This window comes from Eretmochelys imbricata, chromosome 7 (genome assembly GCF_965152235.1).
Source record: "Eretmochelys imbricata isolate rEreImb1 chromosome 7, rEreImb1.hap1, whole genome shotgun sequence".
Lineage (NCBI taxonomy): Eukaryota > Metazoa > Chordata > Testudines > Cheloniidae > Eretmochelys > Eretmochelys imbricata.
This window is the reverse complement of record NC_135578.1, coordinates 24,689,303-24,711,483: the sequence shown is the minus strand read 5'-3', so window position 1 is coordinate 24,711,483 and position 22,181 is coordinate 24,689,303. Positions and strand designations below refer to the sequence as shown.

Here is a 22,181-nt window from a genome sequence, read left to right as displayed (position 1 = left end):
CAGCAGTCACTATTAATCTTTTAATGACACCCTGTAAATCCCAACAATTAATGAGCCAACTTTCATAGATGTCACACAGGATTTTTTTTATAGTGGAAAAGATAGCACAGCCTTACTCCAAACTCTTATAACCTACAAATATCTTAAAGCAAAAATTGTACGCTTTTTTGCAGTACTTGGCCCTCTTTCTTGTGCTGTAAATTCTGGTTCTGGTTGCTCTGTCCTTATTTTCAACTTATGGTTAACATTGATAACCAAATTTAAAAAATGAATTCTGTAAAAGCATTGACCCCTTGAGGGTTAACTAACAAAGTTAAGCATGCCAGATGATGGCTACTGCCCAAAGAGTGTCAGCTTTGCAACCTTGAATTCAAGATTTGGATGGACGGAATTTTTTAAAAGCCAATTTATTTTACATGTTCTACTTTAAGAGGTATTTTTTAAAAATTTTTTGCAGCCCCTTGCTAAGTTGTAAACAGTTATCCAAGACCAAATATTTTAAACTCGTTTGGCATAGCTAAGCCCCTTTGAACTTTTCCTAAAATGGCTTTACGCTCTAGAAGTTTCTTTTGTAAACTGCAAGTTACAAGCAGATAACACATAAGTTGCTTTTTTACTATTTTGCCTTTTACAACTTTTACAGTCCTCCCTCAAGGTGGCACATTTTGTTCGTGTTAGCTGTCAAAAATAATCCTTGTGAAACTGCTGCTTTGATTTGGGTTCCCTTTGCCTTAAGGATAACTAGACATTGTCTTTTCCATTGCTGCCAAGGGGTTCTGTTCTTTGAAAATTTCAGTGGCATTTAACAGACCTTCACTGTGCTTTGCCAAGCATTTTTCTCCAATACCTTGCTCTGGAGTTTCTTTTGCACCCAGTCCCACTTTCCCTCTAGTTCTCTGGGGAATTCATTGGGTCCACCCTTCTATTTGACCCACTTCTCCAGTGTGGTACAATCTTCCTCAGATTTAAGCCCTTACAAAGGCTTGTGATCCTTGACCTACAAGTGTAATAAGCTATACCGTTACCTGCTCCAGATGAATGGAATGAGTCAGGGCACAACTATGTTGGTGGGGGGGTGCCCCAAAAACCCATTCGACTCCAGTCTTCTCCCTCAAGTTCCTTTTTATTTGGCACACACCAAAGCTGTGCTAGTTGATCAGATGGAAGCATAGGGGGTGGATATAGGGTGTACCACACATCCAAAATTACACCGCAAACTTGTACATTGTTGCATTTACTATACATTGCATCATGTGTTCTGGGATTGTCTTGGTCCCTTTATAGGAAAGTCTCTGTATATCAGTCATTGTCCATGCATGACTTATTCTTTCTCTTGCATAATATTCCAGGGTTATCTTGTCCTCTGTAAAATGGTTCCTTGGGTATTCCTCATTTTAGCTAGTACAGACATTGTTTCCAGCCTGCTGATCCATTTACCTCCCTAATCCTGTCTCCAAGACATAAGGCCCCACCCATGTCCACTTACTCATGTCAACCCAGGCCAATGATGGTAGCAACACCTTGTATGCAGGTCAGACACCATACCTGCAGATTAAATGTTAGCTTAATGAGGGGGGTACTTCCAAAGATGTAAATACAAAATCCTTCTAGGTTCTAAAATGGCTTAACCAAGCCTAGACTATTGCTAGATAAACAAATCACTACCGTAATGGCCCAAAACACACAACAAGATGGTAAGCGCTTTGGGTTGGGATACCATTTTTTGGGGTGGTACAGCAACAAAGACTTAAGTCACCTGTTACCTAGTCATAACTATAAAAGCTAATGGTCTCTCATTTGTACCACAGGTTCAAATATGCTGTTAGTTGGTGTCCATGGACCCACAACACCATGCGAAGAAGTTTCTGTGAAACACTTGGGAAACCACCAATACAATGTAACTTATGTGGTCAAAGAGAAGGGTGACTATACTCTGGCAGTGAAGTGGGGCGAAACGCACATTCCTGGAAGTCCATTCCATGTCACTGTTCCTTAAGTCCTTCTACGATCTATAATCTTTGCATCTGCAATTCAGATTTTTAAAACTGTTTTGCAGTTCTGTTGTGACTAGATACATGCAGCTCATTTCAGTACATCCAAAAGTAAATTCTATAACTGTTTTTAGAAGTGTTCCAACTTTTTACCTAAATAGAATACTATGTAATGTAAATCTATTTAATATCCTTTTTAAAATTGTAACTTTACTGTCAGTGGGTAACTATCAACATTAATCGTGGATAACTAAGACACTAATTTCCTTTGTGGATGTTAAAGACTTAAGGTATTAATTGAAAACTGGAATTTGTCTTTTGTAATTGGGTATCTTAAACTACTGATTTGTTTTTTGACTAGAGACTTTACATTAAGTTGTGGAATATGACTTGGGCTGTCCCCAATTCAGATTTTTTCTGTAAAGAAGTGAGGTAAAACTGGTACTAAATACGTGCCTTTGTATACTTGACCAATTTTAATACTTAACATTATGAAAAGCTATTCAAGTGGCATACCACTCAAGAGAATATTTTACAAAATGCTTTGCTAATTGTTTACACTTAAGAAAAGAGTGCTTAATTTTGCTATAGCAACCCTTAAGCTACCAGGAAGTAACTTTCAGTCTGCTTTCAGCCCTTCTGCATTTAATGCCTTGTAAAAATATATTGTTAGCTTTTTTCCATGATGCTTGTAATGGTGGCTTTAATTAGCTTGGGCTTCTAGCGAAACTTACTATAGATGCTTGCTCCACAGATTGCCAGTGTGTGATCAATCATTACTTTGGTCATAACTTCCCAAAAGTCTTTGCTTCTAAGCACAAACTCCAGTCAGTTGGTTTAAATAAAGTTATCCAAGCCAGGTGTGACTCCATACAGCTCAGAAGCCTCTCATAAAAGGAAAAGATCAAAAGGTTAGCTTCACGTTTGGGGTATTCACCTGCTCCAAACTTTAACTTTGAAAACTAGCTCTGCACAATAGCATGTCTAATAGTGCTCTGAATCCACAAGGTAACCGTAGTAGGCACAAGCTACTTGATCACATCCTAATCCTTTTATGGGAACTGCAATCCAAAGACTTCAGTAAAGCACCTTCATCTCCTGAAATCGCTTTCATGCTGCAAAGTTTCTAAAATGCACAAGGGCTCATCCATCCTTCTTATGAGTAAGGAATGAACGTTTAGTTCTAACTTTCATGATTGTGACATTTTCCTCCATAACAAATACATTTCAAATGCTGAACTGAAGTTTACTGCCAACTGCTGTGTTTGAGCACAAGTTTTGGCTAAATAGCTTTAACTTTGTATGATTAGGAAGGATTTGTTGGAAATATGTTGATGCTTACCTCCTATCCCTAGTGAGAGGTTCCTACATACAGCTGTTCTGTAGGAGTTGTATGTCAATGCACTACTTTTTGAGCACAGTTTCTTGGGGAAATTGACTTTTTTTACTGTGCTTTGTGCCTTAATGTGAAATGCTTACTACATTGTAAACTAGGACGTAAAAACAAATAAAACTGGAATAAAATGCAGGATTGTAAAATTGTATCTTAACTTATTAAAACAATGTTGGCTACATTAAAATGTGCATGTTAAAAACCACCTCAGATTGTCTTCTATTTGAAGAAACGGTAGTTTTAGCTTGGTTAATATAATATCATGCTTGTGTGGCTTCATGTCTAACTTCCAGCCACATGTACTGTTACTGTGTACATCTCCTGGCCCTAAAACTAGTCACCAACGATAATCCTTAAAACAGTCATGTTTGACACTACTTTAGACTTGACAAGTGTTCTCATAATGAAACTATTTGGCTATGTCTAAAACATTCCTGACTCTTGCTGCTAAAACAACTGGGCAGTATAATATTAAATCTAGGCAAAACCATCATACTGCACTGAGACGCTTCCGAGTTCACATGACTCTGTGAACTAGCAGCGCTATGTGGTCTGCCTTTTGATACAATTTTTAAGACAAATAGTGACTTACAGGTACACACTAGAAATGAATAAGGCGCATACACTATACTGTCTCCGCTCCTCAATTACTGTCCTCCTCACCACTGGTATTGCTAATGTTCAGTTCATGCTCAACCACACCTGCTTCAATTAAATTAGCTGTTTATAAGCTGCAATTGTGTGGCCGATGTGTAGTAAACATTGGACTGTGCTTGGCTCAAAAGATGAGGCACTTGATGATAAATGTTTGGTTTACCTACTCCAAAGGCGGTAGGTGGACTGAACAGCTTGCAGATGGGTAAAAAGATGGAGGCTGTGGGTCCCATCCATGTTGGGTCTGTAGTAATGAACATCTGGATGTTCAGTGAGATTTTTGTTTAAAGGAGTTGAAGGCTTCAGTCCAGTTCCCAGGAGAGTAGTGTCCAGGCCTGGCCCAGCACCTTGCTGGTGGTCTCAGCCAAGGACTGCATGTGGCAACTGAAGTGTGTTCTGCATGAAGCACAGGCTTTCAAAGCTGCTACTGTTCCTGCTGGGTCTGTTGTGCTTCAGTCTGGATGGCTAATACATCAGCACTTATTTGGTCAGTCATTAAATTCATTAGTTTTGATGGTCCAGAACTCCCTTCTAGGCTAGGGGCTTTCCTTTGATAACTGAAAGGCAGAACCTGCATTTACAAAATCAGAAAAGGTGGGTGGCTTCCACCTGCTTATTACACCCTTATCTCCTTAGGTTTAACTCAGCAATATGTTGCCGTAGAAACGAGCAGATGTTTCTCTAAACAAGCACTCCCACTCCAAATAATAGCTGGGAAACCAGAAACTGTTTGCAGGCTACTGCTGCCAAGGAGGTTCTGATATTGCATTTATCTGTCTTTCCTAGTTACAATTGACCTAGCACAAAGCTAATGAAGCCAGGGAAAGGCTGACCTCTTCATTAATGTGAAACTATCCCACCCATTGCAGCAAACAAGAGTTGAGAAAATGGGTGTGCCTGTCCTGCTAACTCACACTACCAAAGGGTTGCATACTGTGCTCTGGCAGAAGTTTCTTTTGCCTGCTACCATTTAATCCTCCTCTGCCTTATCCTGTAGCTGACCCAAAGAATTGTCCTCAGTCCTTCATCCAGATTATTTTTATGCAAGACTCTTGAATGCTGATTCTGTGCCACATTGCTATTTATGCTATAGAATGTAGGCAATTCTACTGGTATATACAAGGGCTGGTGTGACTTTGACTTATCCACAAAATTGAACTACCTAAGCGTATTGCTACCAAATGCTGGATTTAGTGTAATAACCCTCAAGTTTCATGTAACCTTTATCACTCTGGCTGTGTTTTTGTCTCCGCTCTGGGAGCAAAGTTTGTCCTATTGGAATCAAAACTTCAGCACTACAACCATAAAGCCTGAATTTTAGACATGTTAGAATAATTTAACTCTGGCTTCCCTTCTCTGCTACACAAACCCATTACCTACTATAGTTCCAGTAACAGTAGTGGGATTGCACACAAGGCTCTTTTAATGGGTCTCAATCCATATCTTGGAATATGGCCACCACTAGAATTTTACAAATAAAGATTATGCATAAATATGGCTACTTGGCTAACTTCCCAAAAATCCTTTGTGAATAGTGCCTCATTTATTTCTGAACTGGGGGAAGGATGAGGATGAAGGAGCTGAGACCTTTCAGATTTGAAATACCAGCTTTTTGAAAGCCAACCCCCAAAAGCTAGCTGTCCCTTTGAAGCTTGCATCAGCTGGGAGCCATGTCCTTTCAGACTTCTGTGAAAACAGTTCAAAAGACTACTTTTATAATCTCACATATGCCTTACCTTTTTTACTCTTGGAGTAAGGAACAGAAGCAGCTGAATGAGTACTATCTTGCTCACTAGTGGACATCTGCTGAGCCAGACAGAAGGTGGCTGGCTGGCTTCACTTGCAGATGACCACTTGCAATACTGCTGACTTTGGGAGGCAAAATTGTGTGCGTGTATTAGGAGAGAGAGGCAAAATGTTGGGGAGGGGAATGTTTTGGGAGGGCAATTTATGTTGATCTGAGCAGTTCCTGAGGGAAGCAACTGATGATCTCATAGTACTCATGAGAACTTGGGAGTGAGGGGAATTGAACTCTTGGCTCTGAGGGTAAGTGGCTTAATTATCTTTATTTTGTGGTGAGCACCTAGAATATTGGACAGGTGCTGTGCTTTGATATAAATTCAAAGCAATGGCTTCATCCCAGTGACTCTCAAAATGCACCCACAATTACTCACCTGCTATAAGACAACTAGGTGTGATTCTTAATCATACGAGAGCAGGTGAGTACAAATGTACTGAAAGCTAACCCAACCTCATGCTAGGCCCTTGCACACTCACTATAGAAACAAGCATTACAAGGTGGGGAATCTACTTGAAGAAAAATGTTCTAATCTGAGTTCCATTTAGTTCACTTTGGTTTTTAGTGCTGTGTTTGGGGGCATGCACCCCAAATGTGGCCATCCAAGATGTAACCAATGGTCCACACAGAAAAAAGTCAAGTATTCTGTGATGATGCACTCCATATAATTTTATGAAAATATGCTAATGCGTGTGAATATTTAACTGGAATATGCTTCATGCTAAAGGTCTCTTGTAAGGTATCATTACAAATCTTATCTACTGAGTGTGGTCATCCTATTTGTATAAATGTATCATTCTTGTTTCTGAAACAAGAAATATGAAATGTAACTGAGGTCCTATTGTAATTATGCAAAGTATGGGCCATTAATGGTGGCTTGGAATCTTCATGGCTCCCATTAACCAGGACAATTGAATGTAGATGGCTCTGTTTACTTGCAAGCCTTCCTGTGAGTCAGGCTGGGAAGAATGAAGGCTTGGGGTCTCACAGGACATGTGACCATGTCACCTGGTACTGAAATCCATCTTAAACCTGGGGCTTTTCCATTTAGGAGGAGGGGTGAGGACCCAAAGAAACACGATTCCCGCCTTGTGGCAAAGGTGTATAAGGGGGTAGAACAGAATAAAGGGGGCTGCAATCATGAGAAATCCCCTAGCTACTACCTGAGCTGGACCAAGGACTGTACCAGGAGAAAGGAGTCTAGTCTGTGAAAGAAGCTTACTGGAATATCTCTGAGGGTGAGATTTACCTGCATTTAGTCTCCTACAGTATTAGGCTTAGACTTGAGTGTGTTTTGTTTGTTTTGCTTGGTAATTTACTTTGTTCTGTCATTACTTGGAACCACTTAAATCCTATTTTTTATATTTAATAAAATCACTTTTTGCTTATTAATTAACCCACAACAAGTATTAATACCTAGGGGAACAAACAGCTGTGCATATCTCTTTCAGTGTTATATAGGGTGAACAATTTGAGGTTTACCCTGTATAAGCTTTATACAGAGTTAAACAGATTTATTTGGGGTTTGGACCCCATTGGGAACTGGGTGCTGAATACAGGAGCATTTCTTAAGCTGTTTTCAGTTAATCCTGCACTTTTGGGGGACGTGGTTCTGTGTTTGCAGCCGGCTAGCATGTCTGGCTGAACAAGACAGGGTACTGAAGTCCCAAGCTGCCAGGGAAAATTGGCTCAGAGGTAGTCTCGGCACATCAGGTGGCAGTCCCAAGGGGGTTTCTGTGACCCAACCTGTCACATATCCTGTCTAGGATAGCTGCAAGTACCAGCTGCTTCAGAAGGAACAAGAAACCACAGAGGGCAATGATGGTGCTTGCAGCAGAAATAATCTACTTTCTGTTTAGGGGTTGCCTTATGACTGAGGCTTGAGTGTTTATATGACTTCCAAAAGCAGGGAGTAACCAGAGGTCAAATCTTCTTGGCAATGAAAATAACATCCTGAGCAGAGAAGAACTTGCTACCGTTGAAGTCAGTTCAGCTCTCCCCTTTCTGTATTATTTAAGTGAAGTCTTCCTCCCAGTCCTCCACTTGCCTAGAAGATGCTTTGGGCTTGTTTGACAGTGAAGGAAACCACATTACATGTGCAGAAAAGATTAAACCTCTTGAATCATGGACCTGGAACATCTACAGTTAACAGCCTGGGCTGTGGAAGGTGGTGTAGCTCAGCAGGGATTCTCCATTAGCCTCTGAGACATTTTGATGTCCAGACAGAATGTAACCAGGAAACTCCATTCATTGATCTGATCAAATTAAGGTTCTGGAGCAAGGGGAAATAAAAAAAAAAATATCTCTGGGGTCAGTACTGCCTCTTTGTGCAGTACCCAGCCCAGTGGGGCCCTAACCTCCAGATGCAACTGCAATCCAAATAAAATCATCACACTATTCTGGTGATCTCAGCTACATTAGCTTCTTCAAGATCGTTGATTGCTTCCTACAGCTCCAGGAAATCTTGAATCAGAGCAGAAAAACATCTACCAGATGGATGTACTCATCTAATGGATGAGGTTCTCAATATGGGTGGCCCAACAGTCTGGACCCAGTCCAAACCTCAGTATTGAAATCCTTGATTACTGACATCATGACAGATCTTAGAGATGCTTAAAATGGGCCAGTCTTTTGTTCATCTCTGCAGTCTGTCATGGTTACCAGGCAAACTGTATCTTAGACCCCTTTGAGTCCCTCTCAAGTGTGCCCCTTAGGGGACAGGCCAGGCTATCTGTACCTCACTTTGGGTGGAACTACTCAGTCAAACTACTCTTAGACTAGATCTTTGGGCTGCAGCCTCCCCGCCCCCCCTCCCCCCTGGTGCGTTCCTAAATGTATTAATGACACAAGTCCAGCTCTGCTTGGGCACTTACACACATTTTCTGTTGGGAGCCTGTAACAGCATACATTTGCAGTGACACAGAACTGGCAACTCAAAGCATCATTTATGCCTTTCCTAAAGCTATAAAGCATTTAGAGCAAATAGTAGCAACACATGCTTGACTATAACATCTGGGATCCCCTTGAGTTGGAGAAAGCAGTCTGCCTCTGTTCTGTGCGTGCGCCTACCTCTCAGCTTTTCACTGACACACTGGGCAGTCTTTCCCAGCTCATTCAATGCCCCTCCCTTTTCCTAGAGTCTCTGAGGTCTAGATTTCCTTAGATCCCATGCTTTGCCTTAAAGAGTAACCCAGTCTAGCTTGGTGGAACCTCTATTACCTCTCGCAGGAGCACGATACCCATGTGCTGCCCCCAAAGACAATGCTATTCAAAAATCTGGTCTTGTGTGAATGGGGTGTATGCTCACCTAAAGTGACCACACTATCTCAAAGCACCACAGTCACTGCAGGGTAAGTAATTCTTTCAAGGTAAGCCTCTTTCCGCGATTCCTGGGAAATAGTTCTATTTTGTTCTAGAATGGCATGAATGGATATTTCTAGGTTCTGAAGATGTATCTCAGATACATGGAATACACACGCCAGTTGTATCGTGTTCATCTCATTCCATCTAAAATGCCAAGGACTTAGGCTCGCAAGTTGTTGCAGGTATGCTATTTTTTCCCTTAGCAGTACCTGTAGGGGAGCACCCCCAGCGACCCCTGGAGTGCCGCCACCATGGCAAGGTATAAGGGGCGCTGTGTACTCCCACACTCCCAGTTCCTTCTTGCCGCCAGTGACGGTGCTTCGGAACTGCTGTGCTCCAGCTCTTCGCTGTAGCCTTCCCTGTTTGGACTGTTGTTTAGTTAGTACTGACCCGCACACTAGTTGCTTATGCTGTCTTGGAGAAACCCACATCAGCGACTGCTGCAAAATTTGCAGGTTGTTTAAGCCCCGGACTAAGAAGGAGCAGGGTATACGGCCCAGAGCCATATTGATGGAGTCAGCCCTGATCCCGACACCGTTGCGCCATTCAGAGTTGGCACCGAGCACCTCGGTGCGTGGCAACCCAGCGGTGCCTTCCACCAGCCGACACCGCTCCCCATCCATGGGACGCTCTAAGAAGACGAAGAAGTGATCTTCTCTGTCAAGACACCGGAACAAGGCTGGGGGCGAGCTTAGACCCGCGCTGGGCAGCTCTCGATCCCCTGTGGGCTCGCGGCCTCTGACTCAGGTAGAGCGGAATAACACAGCCCACTCTGAGCCGACCTCCCCAGACACCAGTGGCCACATACAGGTGCCCTTCATGCCGGAGGCCCTGCAGGCGGCTCGAGACATAATGTCTCTTCCGGTACCAGCTGCACCGACCCCAGTGGCTCCTTGGTCCAGAGGCAAACCAGTGCTCTGAACACTGCAGTCGCCACCTGGCTGGGTGTCGAGCAACAGGGACTCGAAGCACCGCTCCATATCTAGGGAGTGCAGGCCTCAAGGTCAGAACACGCCCGACAGGGACCAATGACACCGGAGGTCGCAAACTCTGAGAAGCCACCGTAGCCCCTTGGGGTACTGACGCTGCTTGCGCTCTTCATCCCGGTCGAGATCCCTAGCTCAGCACCGCTCCCACAGCTCCAGGCATAGATTGCCAGCAACTGGCCACCGCAGATCTGCCCAACAGAGCTGTTCCCAGAGCAGCCGCTACAGACGGTACGCCCGCTCCTCTATACCGGACTCACTGTCTCGGGTCTGGCACCACTCTCAGCACCGTTACTCATCCCCATCCCTGGATAGTGGTCGTTCATGCACCAGCCCAGCCTCCCCTCGGAGCCAGCAGTCAGTGGACCAGACGAGTCTGGTGGGGCAGCCCACTCCAATGGTGCTGCAGCAAGTGTAATGGCACCAGGCTCCCTGGCCAGCGCCCTGATACCAGTGGACCCCATGGGCCCCGACGCAGACCCCCGCAGGTGGCTCGCTCAGTAGCCAGGGCCTCAGACAGACCATCAGCCTCCCTCTCAACCCCCCAGGAGGGGGTCAGCGGAGTTCTCCTCCCGGCCCTGTATTTAGAAGGGGACCAGGTCCTGGGGACTGCGGCACCAGTGGGAACACAAAGCACCATGCCTCCATCCTCATCCTCCCCAGATGAAACCATCACGGCACCCCTTCCTCCTGTTCCCCAGGAGGACATACAAGCCCACCAGGAGCTCCTGAAAAGGGTGGCCTCAAGTCTTAATTCACAGGCTGAAGAGGTGGAGGAGCCAGCAGACTGCCTCTTTGATGTTCCCTCAGCCACAGCGCTGGCTAGGGTGGCCCTCCCTCTCTTGTCTGGGCTGTCCAACAAGGCACAGACCTCCCTGCAGGACCTCCCCTTTGACGGCAAGACCCTGTTCGTGGAGCAAATGGACATAAAATTACACGGTTTCAAGGACTTTCACATGATCTTAAAGACTCTTGGCCTCTATGTCCTGGCCCCGGCCAGGACCAAGTTCAAGCCTCAGCAGGCCCCCAGCCAAGCCACCCACTCCCGACATGAACCTTTTCACAGGAAATCTAGAACCTATAGGAAGCATCCACAGTGGCAGTCTCAGTTTGCCCCCCAGCCTGGCCCCTCTAAGGGCAAGCAGGTGGGTAAGTGCCTTTTTTGATGGGATGCCCGGGGACGACTTACCAGTCTGCACCAGGGATCCGCTCGCCCTACCCTTCTCCAACAGTCTCTACACATTCCTCCTGGAGTGGTTGCTGCTGACCTCAGATCGCTGGGTCCTCAACACCATCTCCTGGAGCTATACCCTCCAATTTCTTTCTAACCCACCCTCCCTCCCCGTCCCTGTTCAGGGACCCCTCTCACGAGAGCCTACTCGAGCAAGAGGTGAGGCAGCTCCTTCAGCTGAAATGGTGGAGGTGCTGCCTGCGCAGTTCAGGTACAAAGGGTACTACTCCCACCATTTCCTTATCCTGAAGCCCAAAGGGGGCCTCAGGCCCATCCTCGACTTGCGAGGTCTAAACCAGTACATGGTCAAGTTCCACATGGTCTCCCTGGCCTCCATTATTCCCTCCCTGGATCCCAGAGACTGGTACACCGCTCTTGATCTCCAGGACGCGTACTTACACATTCATATATTCAAGGGCCACAGGCGTTTCCTTATGTTAGGACAGGAGCACTACCAGTTCACTGTCCTCCCATTTGGCCTCTCAACAGCACCCAGAGTCTTCACAAAGTGTATGTCTGTGGCGGCAGCCTTCCTCAGATGTCGGGGTAGGGGGGTCCAGATATTCCCCTATCTTGACAACTGGTTGGTCAAAGGCAGCTCCAGGTGGCAGGTACAGGACCACATAATACTCCTCCTGCCCACATGCACCACACTGGGGCTGTTCATAACCAACATCAAATCTACGGTGTAACCGGTAGAATGAATAGAGTTCATTGGCCCGATTCTTGACGTGACATCAGCCTTCCCTTCTGCCGGACAGGTACGAAACCTTGAGGGATCTCATCAGGGCGATCACAAGGTTTCCCGTGACAATGGCCAGGGCATGCCTCCAGCTCCTGGGTCCCATGCAGCATGCAAGTACGTGGTATGCCGTGTCAGACTCAGAATGCGGCCCCTTCGGCTCTGGCCGGCCTCGACGTTCTCCCAGTCCAGAGACAAGTGGGACAAAGTCCTCACCGTGCCAGAGACCGTACTAGCCTCCGTCCTTTGGTGGACCACCCCGGAGAACATGCTCTGAGGGGTCCCATTCAGGAGCTGCTCCCCAACCACAGAATTGGTGTCGGATGCATTGGACCTGGGGTGGGGAGCCCATGTGGTCCTGGAAAAAATTAAGACAGACAAGGCTCGCGTCCTCCTAATCGCCCCGGCATGGCCTAGACAACACTGGTACGGGACTCTGACAGACCTGTCCATTGCCTCCTGTGGCCGCTGCCGACCCGCCCAGATCACCTTTCTCAGGACCAAGGTTGCCTCCTCCACCCCAACCTCCACCTCACGGCGTGATCACTCAATGGTTAGACCAAGAGGAAAGGACCTGCTCGGAGGGCGTCCAGCGAGGCCCTCCAGAGGTCAGGCTTACCTGGCAAAATGGTCAAGGTTCTCTCAATGGGCCGCCGATTGCGGCATCTCACCAGTGGCTGCTCCATTCCAGGTAATACTGGACTACCTCCTTCATCTCCGAGCCTAAGGTCTAGCACCCTCATCTGTCAAAGTGCCTCTGGCAGCCGTATCGGCCTTCCACTCGCCTGTGCAAGGCCATGCAATATTTTCTCATGCCATGACCGGTCGATTCCTTGGATCATCTATTTCCTTATGTTAGGCCCCCTGTTCCACAGTGGGACCTGAACTTGGTTCTGGCCAGGCTGACAGGGCCTCCAATTGAGTTACTTGCCACATGCTTCTGGTCCCACCTTTCATGGAAAGTAGCCTTTCTTGTGGCAATCACCTCTGCTAGGAGGGTCTCAGAGCTCCAGGCCCTGATCTCTGAACTCCCATATATGGTTTTCATAAAGACAAGATCTAGCTTCTGCCCACACCCTTTGTACCTCCCCAAGGTGGTCTCTGCCTATCATATAAACCAGGACATTTTTCCTTCTGGTACTCCTTCTGTCCCAAGCCTCATGCATCTAGTGAGGCGCGCCGTCTCCACATGCTAGATGTGAGATGGGTTCTGGCTTTTTACCTGGAACAGACAAAACTGTTCAGGAAGTCTACTCAGCTGTTTATTGCCACGGCTGAACAAATGAAGGGTCAGCCGATCTCCATTCAGCGGCTTTCCAGCTGGATCACTTCATGTATCCGTACTCGTTACTACCTGGCGGGAGTTCCCCCACCACTGATGGTAAGAGCGCACTCAACAAGGGCACGAGCCTCGTCGGCCACCTTTCTAGCTCACATCCCTATTCAGGACATTTCTAGAGCTGCAACATGGTCTTTAGTGCACACGTTCACCTCACATTATGCAATCGTCTCCCAGACCAGGGAGGATGCCGGGTTTGGCAGGGCAACTCTCCATCCCGAGTGTCTGTGAACTCCTACCCACCTCCTACAGGTATAGCTTGGGAATCACCTACTGTGGAATGCGCATGAGCAATCACGAGAAGAAGAAAAGACAGTTACCTTTTCCATAACTGGTGTTCTTCAAGATGTGTTGCTCATGTCCATTCCACATCCCATCCTCCTTCCCCTCTGTCAGAGTTGTCCGGCAAGAAGGAACCAGGGGTGGGAGGAGCACACCCTTATACAGTACCATGGCGGTGCCACTCCAGGGGTCAGTAGAGGTGCTGTGGAATGGACATGAGCAACACATCTCAAAGAACACCAATCACGGAAAAGGTGACTCTTTTCTTCTGATCCCAAAGGACTAGCCACACACCCAGCTCAATATATAACTTAGATCTTACCCAAAAATCATGCTGATGCCAATCCTTTAGTGTCTAAAATCTAAAGGCTTATTTATAAAAAAAAAAGAAAGAAAGGTAGGTTGAGAGTTAAAATTACATATAGTAATGGCAAAGTTCTTGGTTCAGGCTTGTAGCAGAGATAGAATGAACTGCTGGTTTAAGTCAAGCCTCTGAAGTACATCTACAGCATGAATGGGTCATTCAGTCCATTGTTTAGAGCTTCATTTTGTAGCAAAGTTCCTCCAGAGATAAGCAGGATTGAAGACAAAATGGAGGTGTTTCCGGGGCCTTTTATAGCTTTTGCCATGTGGAGGACATCCCATTGTTCTTACTGTGGAAAATCACAACAAGATGGAGTTTGGAGTTACACAGGCAAGTCACATGTCCATGCATTTCCACTAGTCACAGCAGGAAATTTCAAATATAGATAGGTGTCTCCCATTGTCCATTATCAGTTAAATGTTTTCAATGGACCACTCAATTTGAATAGCCGCTCCAAGATGTGCTGGCTAATTACTTCATGGGTGTTACCCCAGGAGCAAACATTTGAAATCCAGGTATAAAGCCAAAACTTATAACTTTAAATACAAAAATGATACATGCATACAGATACCATAATCATAACCAGCAAATCATAACCTTTTCATAGACACCTCACTTGACAACCTTGTACAATATTTGCTGCAAATATATAACAGTGGTTGCAACAGTGATCCATATGGTCATGTTATAATCAGATAATGTTACAAGCCATCCTCCGTGATGGTGGTTAACAGGGTGGGGGGCCTGTACACCTCACAGCTGTGTATAACTCCAGCTGTCATTTGACAAGCTGTCTGGGGATGTGGACTGTTGAGAAATGGAAAAATTTGCAGCGAGCCTACAAGAATGTGCAGTGGGAGCTCGGGGAGGGCATGGGAAAGAATTCTGCACTTTCTGCAATCGGGGGCGGGCACAAATCAGGTCACTCTGCAGTGTAATGAGAGAATACAACATATCTGTCTGATGCTCCAGAACACTGATTAGCCTCTCTAATGCTTTCCCTAGGGAAAGCATTATTCTCTTTTTGGTCTCAGTTCTCTTCCTCTTTGTCATGGTTTCTCTCCATTTATTTTTATCATGAGTCTCTGCTTGGGAGTGCAGACTCACCTCACAAAACATGTCTGCCTTAGTGCATCTTGGCCTCTTTTTTATGTGTCACAGTCTGCTACAGTGGGGGGGTCTTCCACAGTCATTTCTGGGGAGGCAAAAGCAACACATTACTGTGAAACATACATCCAGGAATCACTGTGTACATTGCAATACACCCCTGGTAAGAAATCACTGTCTTGGTGACAAAAGTCAAGCACCCACAATGCACAGGAACCCAGCAATGGCGAGGGAACGCAGGGTGAGAAGGTTTATTGCAAACACCGGTTCTGAAAAGGGCTAGCATGAAGGGAGGACACACACAAACACCTTAGTACTTTTCTGTGCCTTCTACCTGCCTTATGCATTGACAAAGCAAAGCAACTTACCAGAGCTCTGCTCTCCTGCCTCTGCCTCAGCAGCTAGTGGCCGCTCACACTGGCTGGACGCCTACAGAGTGGAGAAGGGGCCCTGAGTGCAGGCAGCAACAGGCTCCACAGCTTCCTCAGCCTACTCTTCTTCATCTCTGACCTTCTCCTCCTGGCTAGGGCCACTAGCCACTGCCTGCAGACATGCAGAAGTATCCACCTTAGCTCTGCACTGCTGTGTGTCCCTGTTATGCCCCTTCTCCTGCAAGCTGTGTGCAATCTGCTCGTAGGCATTGAAATTCCTACGGCTGGAACGCAGCTGGCATTGCACAGCCTCCTCTCCCCAAACACTGGCCAGGTCCAGTAGCTCGGCATTGCTCCAAGCAGGGGATACTTTGCTAGCAGTCATGGTCACCTGGCCAGAAGAGCACTCGCAACAGGAAAGGGAGCTTTTCAAACTTCCCGGGGCTTTATGTGGGGAGGAACGGACCTCCATTTACCTGGCGCCAGAGCAGCAGAGGTGCTGGCTGGAGTGGTCACTTTTGGCACTGGGGGATATCCTCTGGAGGCCAAAAGGTGTTTACACAGGAAGAACGTGTCTTCACTTTCCCATCACCGCAAAAGGATCAGCGGTAAGAACTGTACGCCTCTCGTAGTGGTGGTTTTCTGTTTGCAGTGAAACTTCTGAGTTTTACTCCCAAATGTCTGATGAAGTGAGCTGTAGCCCACGAAAGCTTATGCTCTAATAATTTGTTAGTCTCTAAGGTGCCACAAGTCCTCCTGTTCTTTTTGCGGATACAGATTAACACGGCTACTACTCTGAAACCTGTCATTAACAAGTGTAGATACTCCCATGGTTTTTGCGCAAAAAAGGGACGTTTTGTGCTTTTAAATGGCAAGTGTAGACATGCCCTTAGTTTACAAAACTCTTGATTTATATTTGGAGGGATGACTCCTCCATTCTCACCTATTATTTCTACTTTAGTGAATAAAACTGTTTTCTTCCCACTTCTGTCATTCACAGCTCCCTGCTTCTCAGTAGAGATGAAGGAGGAAAGAAGCTGTACAGCAGAATAAGAAATTTCTCACCTGATAACGGTCTGTCAGCCGCTGCTCTCCTCATTCCTCCCACCCTGGTAATCTGGTAAATGACCAGAATACAAACTGAAATTTGACATCATTGTCTTAAGGTTAATGAATATAACACGTTGTTGTCTTAATGCTAATGGTTGCTGGAGAATTTCTAAAGCTTTGCAAGAGCTCTTCTGGTGGCCTGACTTGAAAGTGAGGGCTTAGTTCTAGAGGCACCGGAAACAACATTGGCCATCTCCAAATTCCAGAGGGGGGGCATTACCCATTAGCGATGAATGAGGAGAAAAGCTGCTAACAAAATGATCAGGTAATAAATTTCTCATCTGTGTATGCATACAAACATGACAATAGTAATAAAAACATTGCTTAAGTCTTTTGTTTAATTCTGGGTGTTATAGATTTTACTCACGAGCTATTTATCTCCCCCTATAAAATGAGAAAAGACAGGAAAATTGTATCAAAATGAAACACAGTTTGAAGTAGTACTTGAAATGTTTATATTCTATCCACGGTTCTATAGGACAATGGTAATAGCAACATCAAAGGCTTACAAACAGGCTTACTTAATACTGTAGTCTTATTTACTGGGCAAACTAAACCCAAGTGCCCTCATAATGAAAAGGAATGTTTATGTTCTAATGAATGGAAGCTCCGTGTTTCACTAAGTCACTGATCTTGCAGTTGACTGGATGGAAGCATCGCTGTTCCTATGCAGAGCCCCCCTGAAGTCCATGAGACTGCATGCACGCACAGCACTTGGTTGCCGATGTGGGGGCCTGAAATACGTAATCATTTCAGAGTAATCTAAAACCAATAACCAGTGGCACTTGCACAATTATGAGCTGCGTGATAACGCCGTTGCACAAATAAAACTTGCCGTCTCACGTGGTTAAATGATTAAAATGAAGGAATCTGACTGAAAACGAACACTGGGCTCTTTGTAATAACATGGATTGAAGTGGGTAGCATCAGTGTTTAAAACAAGTTTTTTAAAAAAACAACCAACCCTCACCTACTAGATCAGGTGTCGCAGTTTATAACAGTAAAAGACATTCCACGTGGTGTTTGTGGGCCTTTTGTGTTTATCCTGGCTCCAGTTACACCCTTTTTTACCAAAAATTTGAAAAAATGCCAGAAGCCTAGTTTTAAAAACAATGCTGCTTCTGTAATCACTGCTGGAATACCCCGGCCTCATCAGTGGGATTTCAGGAGCGGGGGAGGGTGGGTGACCAGCCACTTTCTCCTGGAGTAATCCACACATGCAGTAGATTTGACATTGACAACACCATCAGCCTCTGCCCCTTCCTGACCAAAACAAATGGGCATTTTTTTGTTTGGCTTCATTGTATGTGGTATAATGAATGTTGTGAAAACAAAGTCTCATGTTGGTTGTAGGAGGGAACTTATTAAATGGCAAAACTCTCTCAAATGTTTTTTTATAGATGTCAAATGTCCCCTATTTGCTGTGGGTGTCTTTTTTTGTGTTGTACACAAAAGCTGTATTGTATTCTCTGCTGTGCTCTTAGGCACAACAATTTCAAAAGGGACAATTCAGCAGTTCATGAAAGTGTTATTTAAGACACTTCACTCCTTTTTTTTAATTATAGTTCACTGTGAAATTCTTGAAATTCAGGAGGAGATTTGGAATTTGGAACTTAATTAGTGGCTAAACTCCAGGGCCTAAATATTTCCACTTCATTATGGGTGTGGTTGCTGTCTCACTCTGATTAAAGGATAAAAGAAAAAAGTTACATGGATTTATTTCTCCACACAGCCTCCCTTTTCTTTTTATGCTTCCTGGAATAAGGATACTAAAATTTTGTGATCATGAGGATTCCATTTCTAGCTTTACCGGAGTCTGCTGTCCACACATGTAGTAATTTGTTTTAAGTATTTTTTTAAAATAGAAGATCTAGCCAGTGTGTATGTGTATTGTACTCTCTTTGGCAGGAAAATATCAGTTAGTAAGGAAAGAGATCTCCTTTACCTGTCTTCCAGTGGGACTTGATCCATGCCTGTGGCAATTGTTATAACCGGCATCATAGATATGGTCTTTCAGTGATTGGAAACTTCTATAACAAACCCAGAATCAGTCAAAACTTGCCCTGTTCTGATTTGCATTATGCACCTGGCACCGAGAGCAGGTTCCACCCAGGGCCAATGTCTAGTTCCACCAGGAAGTTAGGGGAAACCCAGAAACTCTTTTGGAGTTGATCCCAAACACAGTGAAACTGGTAGTTTCTGTCCAGTTTTGCTTTGAGTTTTTGGTTTGGTTCAAACCCACACAAATAAAACCCATGGAACTCAAGTTTCTCACAAATCCCTTGTACACGCACACATGCTGGTGCAATACTGGCCCTGTTCAGGTCAGAGGGAGTTTTGCTGTTGATGTCAGTAGAATCAGGATCTAGCCCTTTGCTTTTTCCCTGCAGCACAGCAAGGTGCTAATAAGATCTGCACAAGATTTCAACTGCTCCAAAGGGTGGGTTATTGTGGGGGTATTTTATGCCTGGGAGTGGACATGAATTGTAATGCTGCTGTTGCCAAGATTCACAAACTCTGCAGCCACAGGGAGCTGGTGAGTGGGTAACTAGTTCCACCTGTTGGCTGACCCCAACCTGCAGCTCATCTGGATTTTCAGCTTGAGGGGTACTAAAGGGCTCACTGACACCTCTTTAAATATCCTGTTCAATATCCAGAGAAGCTGAGACGAAGGGAGAGTGCAGTGCCCCTTCTCCTCCACTTCCTCTGAGGTGGCTGTAACTTGAGACCCTGTTCCTCTGGCTCCTGCGTGCCCGTCTCCTTGGACACCAGGGGCTGCAGGAACTAACTTGTACCAAACACACAGCAGCTAGCAGCTAGCTAACCTCCTGCTCCAGGCCATGAGGGGTCTACTGACCACAAGGGACCAGCACCGCTGGAAGGAATTGATTGAGAAAGAGGCTTTTAGCAGGGTCAGCTGGAAGGTAAAGTATGGGCACAAGTTTCCCAGGCTAGAGCCTTGCAGTGGCCCCAGGAGGAAATGTATTCTGCCTGCTATCTGCCCTCCCAAGGAGCAGGAGAAGAGGCTCAGTCCCCCTAGAACCCAGGAGGAGGAAACTGGCTTTAAGAAGCAGGGGGAGGGGGTAAGCCTCCCCAGGAAGCAGGAGGATAAAGGTCAGGAGCCCCTTCTTAAGGAAATGAGACCTGCCACCCCCAAGACCAAGCATCTGCTGTACCAGGGCATCTCCCAGGAAGGCCAAGGGAGGCACCTGTACCTGCAGGAGAGAAAGCTGAAGAGTCCTGAGGAGAAATTCCACTATCCAGTCCTGTCATCCTGGGAGTATGGCTGGCGCTTAGGTAAGGTGGAAGGCTGCTAAAAGAATGATTGTTTGGGTTGGAAATTTAACACTAGCTAGTGTTCTTCAACCCGTTTCTTCTCTGTCTACCCCAACCCCCTGCTTCTTGGATCCAGCTGGAACACAAACAACAAAAGTAGTTAATCCAAAATGTTTCCCTCTAGTTACTAGCTGATCTCTCTAGCTGTGATTCAGCAAGTGCCTACACATGTGTTTAACTTTACTCGCCAGAGTCATCCCATGGATGTCAACGGGCCTGCTCATGAGAGTAAAGTTAAGCATGTTTCTACTGCCAGGACATAATTTTCTATATCTGCTCCTCACTTGACCCCAGTGCCTAACCAGCTGGGGTTTGTATATTTAATTTTTTTAAAGTCAGTGTGTTCAGTGTGTGGTGTGATGAAAAATGTAGCAGAACATCAATTCTTCCATGCAGAGAGAAGGATACGAAAGGAAGGGGGCTTGAGAGAGGAGGGGGCTCAGTGTGGACCCTTTCTGTTCCTGGCCAAAATCCCAACCAGCAACAAACCCAGAAGGCAATCTGCCAAGGGCCCCAGTACAGTCTGGTCTTTTTCCGTCACTGGTGGAACACATGCATGCATTTTGTACGTTACATTTTAAAAGTATCTGATGAAAGCTTACCAAAGCTTAGGTCATTCAGAGTCAAGAGCCTCACTCTTATTAACATACCGAATTGCAATCTTACAGGGGATCCAAATAGGGCACAATGCAACCAGTACACTATGGGGGGCTCCTGTGAAGTTTTGATTTCATTGGAGTTGAGGTACTCTGAGCTTTGCAGGATTGGGCCCAATATGCTGACCAAACAAAGGTCACTTTCAGCTTTGCCTCTGCACTTTCATAATGTCAGTGTAATTATCAGAGCAACAAGGTGGGCGAGGTAATATCTTTTATTGGACCAACTTCTGTTGGCAGATGAGACAAGCTTTCAAACTTACACAGAGCTCTTCTGCAGGTCTGGGGAAAGTAGTCCGAATGCTCAGACTCTGAGCACATTTCCCAGACCTGAAGAAGAGCTGTGTGTGGCTGGAAAGCTTGTCTCATCTGCCAACAGAAGTCGGTCCAATAAAAGATATTACCTTACCTGCCTTGTCTCTCCAATATCCCATGACCGACACTGCTACAACAACACCGCATACAATAATGTAATTGTCAGGCTGTTTCAGACGTAAAAGCTAATCAAATGTGCTTATTTTTCAGGAGACGTTATTACTGAAATCAAGGCTCCACTTCATGCTAGGTCTGGAATTGTAAAGGATACTTTCTACATCAGAAGTGGAGTCTTCCATCATCCATCAAAAAGTGACAGGCTGTCGTGAGCTTTGGTGTTTGTTACAAACATTAGAAATGCAAAACTCCGTGCTGTTGCCAGTGTGACTGGTTTTATGTCAGATCTGCTAACTCTGTAATTATTTCCCTCTTTAATTGTTTCTGTGGGAGACCAGTTTAAGGTTTCTAATTCAGAACCTGCTCTAGTCTCTGTATATTTTTAACTTTCTAATGTATTCATTTGAAACTAATTTTGTTTTATTTTCAGGCTGTCTTCTGGATTTAAATGTACCTGCAACATAGACCCTGTAACTTTATTACTCTAAGGTAGAAAACTTTGGAGTTTTCACTTTGTTTCCTTGTCTAGGTTATCACATTAAAAAATTTAAAGAGCCCATCCACAGCTGAACAATCATAGTTCCACAGTGGTGACTTGGGCAGAACTAAACAACACAAAACCGAGTGAAATAAAATCCATTCAGTGAAAGTGATAATAAATTTCTAGGTATAATATGTCTAAAAGATCATTTCTTTAAATATTTTCTTTAATTTTATATAGCATCTAATATCCCCACAAATAACCTTAGCATTTGACTGAAATTTGATAGTAGCAGGAAGTCTCCTTTAATTGTTTCCAGGCCTATAAATTACTAGAGAAACTAATATTGTGGAATCCCTGATGATGAGCATGTTCGAAAACAAAACAGCACTTTACCTTGAGACAGCTGTGTATTTTTGTGGTATAAGCACAGACATGGGAGCCAGGAACACAAGTTCCCCTCTTTGCTCTGATACTGATTGTGTCTCTGACTTTGGGTAAGTCATGCAACCTCTCTGCCTCAGTCTTCCTTCCCTGTGATAAGG

General features: G+C 45.1%; 2 protein-coding genes across 4 annotated transcripts in view; both read left to right on the top strand.

Annotated features, from left to right (window-relative positions):
- The window catches only part of FLNB (filamin B), a 112,869-nt gene extending 109,280 nt beyond the window's left edge, over positions 1 to 3,589 (top strand). For all 3 annotated transcript variants that reach the window (XM_077820994.1, XM_077820997.1, XM_077820995.1), the window contains one exon: positions 1,809 to 3,589. In XM_077820994.1, the coding sequence (XP_077677120.1) occupies positions 1,809 to 1,996 (188 nt within the window). In that variant the 3' untranslated portion in view covers positions 1,997 to 3,589. The remainder of the gene's footprint in view (positions 1 to 1,808) is intronic.
- Positions 3,590 to 19,571: 15,982 nt separating this feature from the next.
- Positions 19,572 to 21,367, top strand: LOC144267942 (protein SPMIP1). The gene is made up of 2 exons (XM_077822388.1): positions 19,572 to 20,028; positions 21,249 to 21,367. The coding sequence occupies exons 1-2, from the start codon at positions 19,572 to 19,574 to the stop codon at positions 21,365 to 21,367; spliced, it is 576 nt and encodes a 191-aa protein (XP_077678514.1).
- The last annotated feature ends 814 nt before the right edge of the window (positions 21,368 to 22,181 follow it).

Coding starts and splice junctions, on each gene's coding strand:
- LOC144267942 (XM_077822388.1), top strand. CDS start 19,572: ATGAGGGGTCTACTGACCACAAGGGACCAGCACCGCTGGAAGGAATTG. Junction 20,029..21,248: donor GGAGTATGGCTGGCGCTTAG/GTAAGGTGGAAG, acceptor CTTATTTTTCAG/GAGACGTTATTACTGAAATC.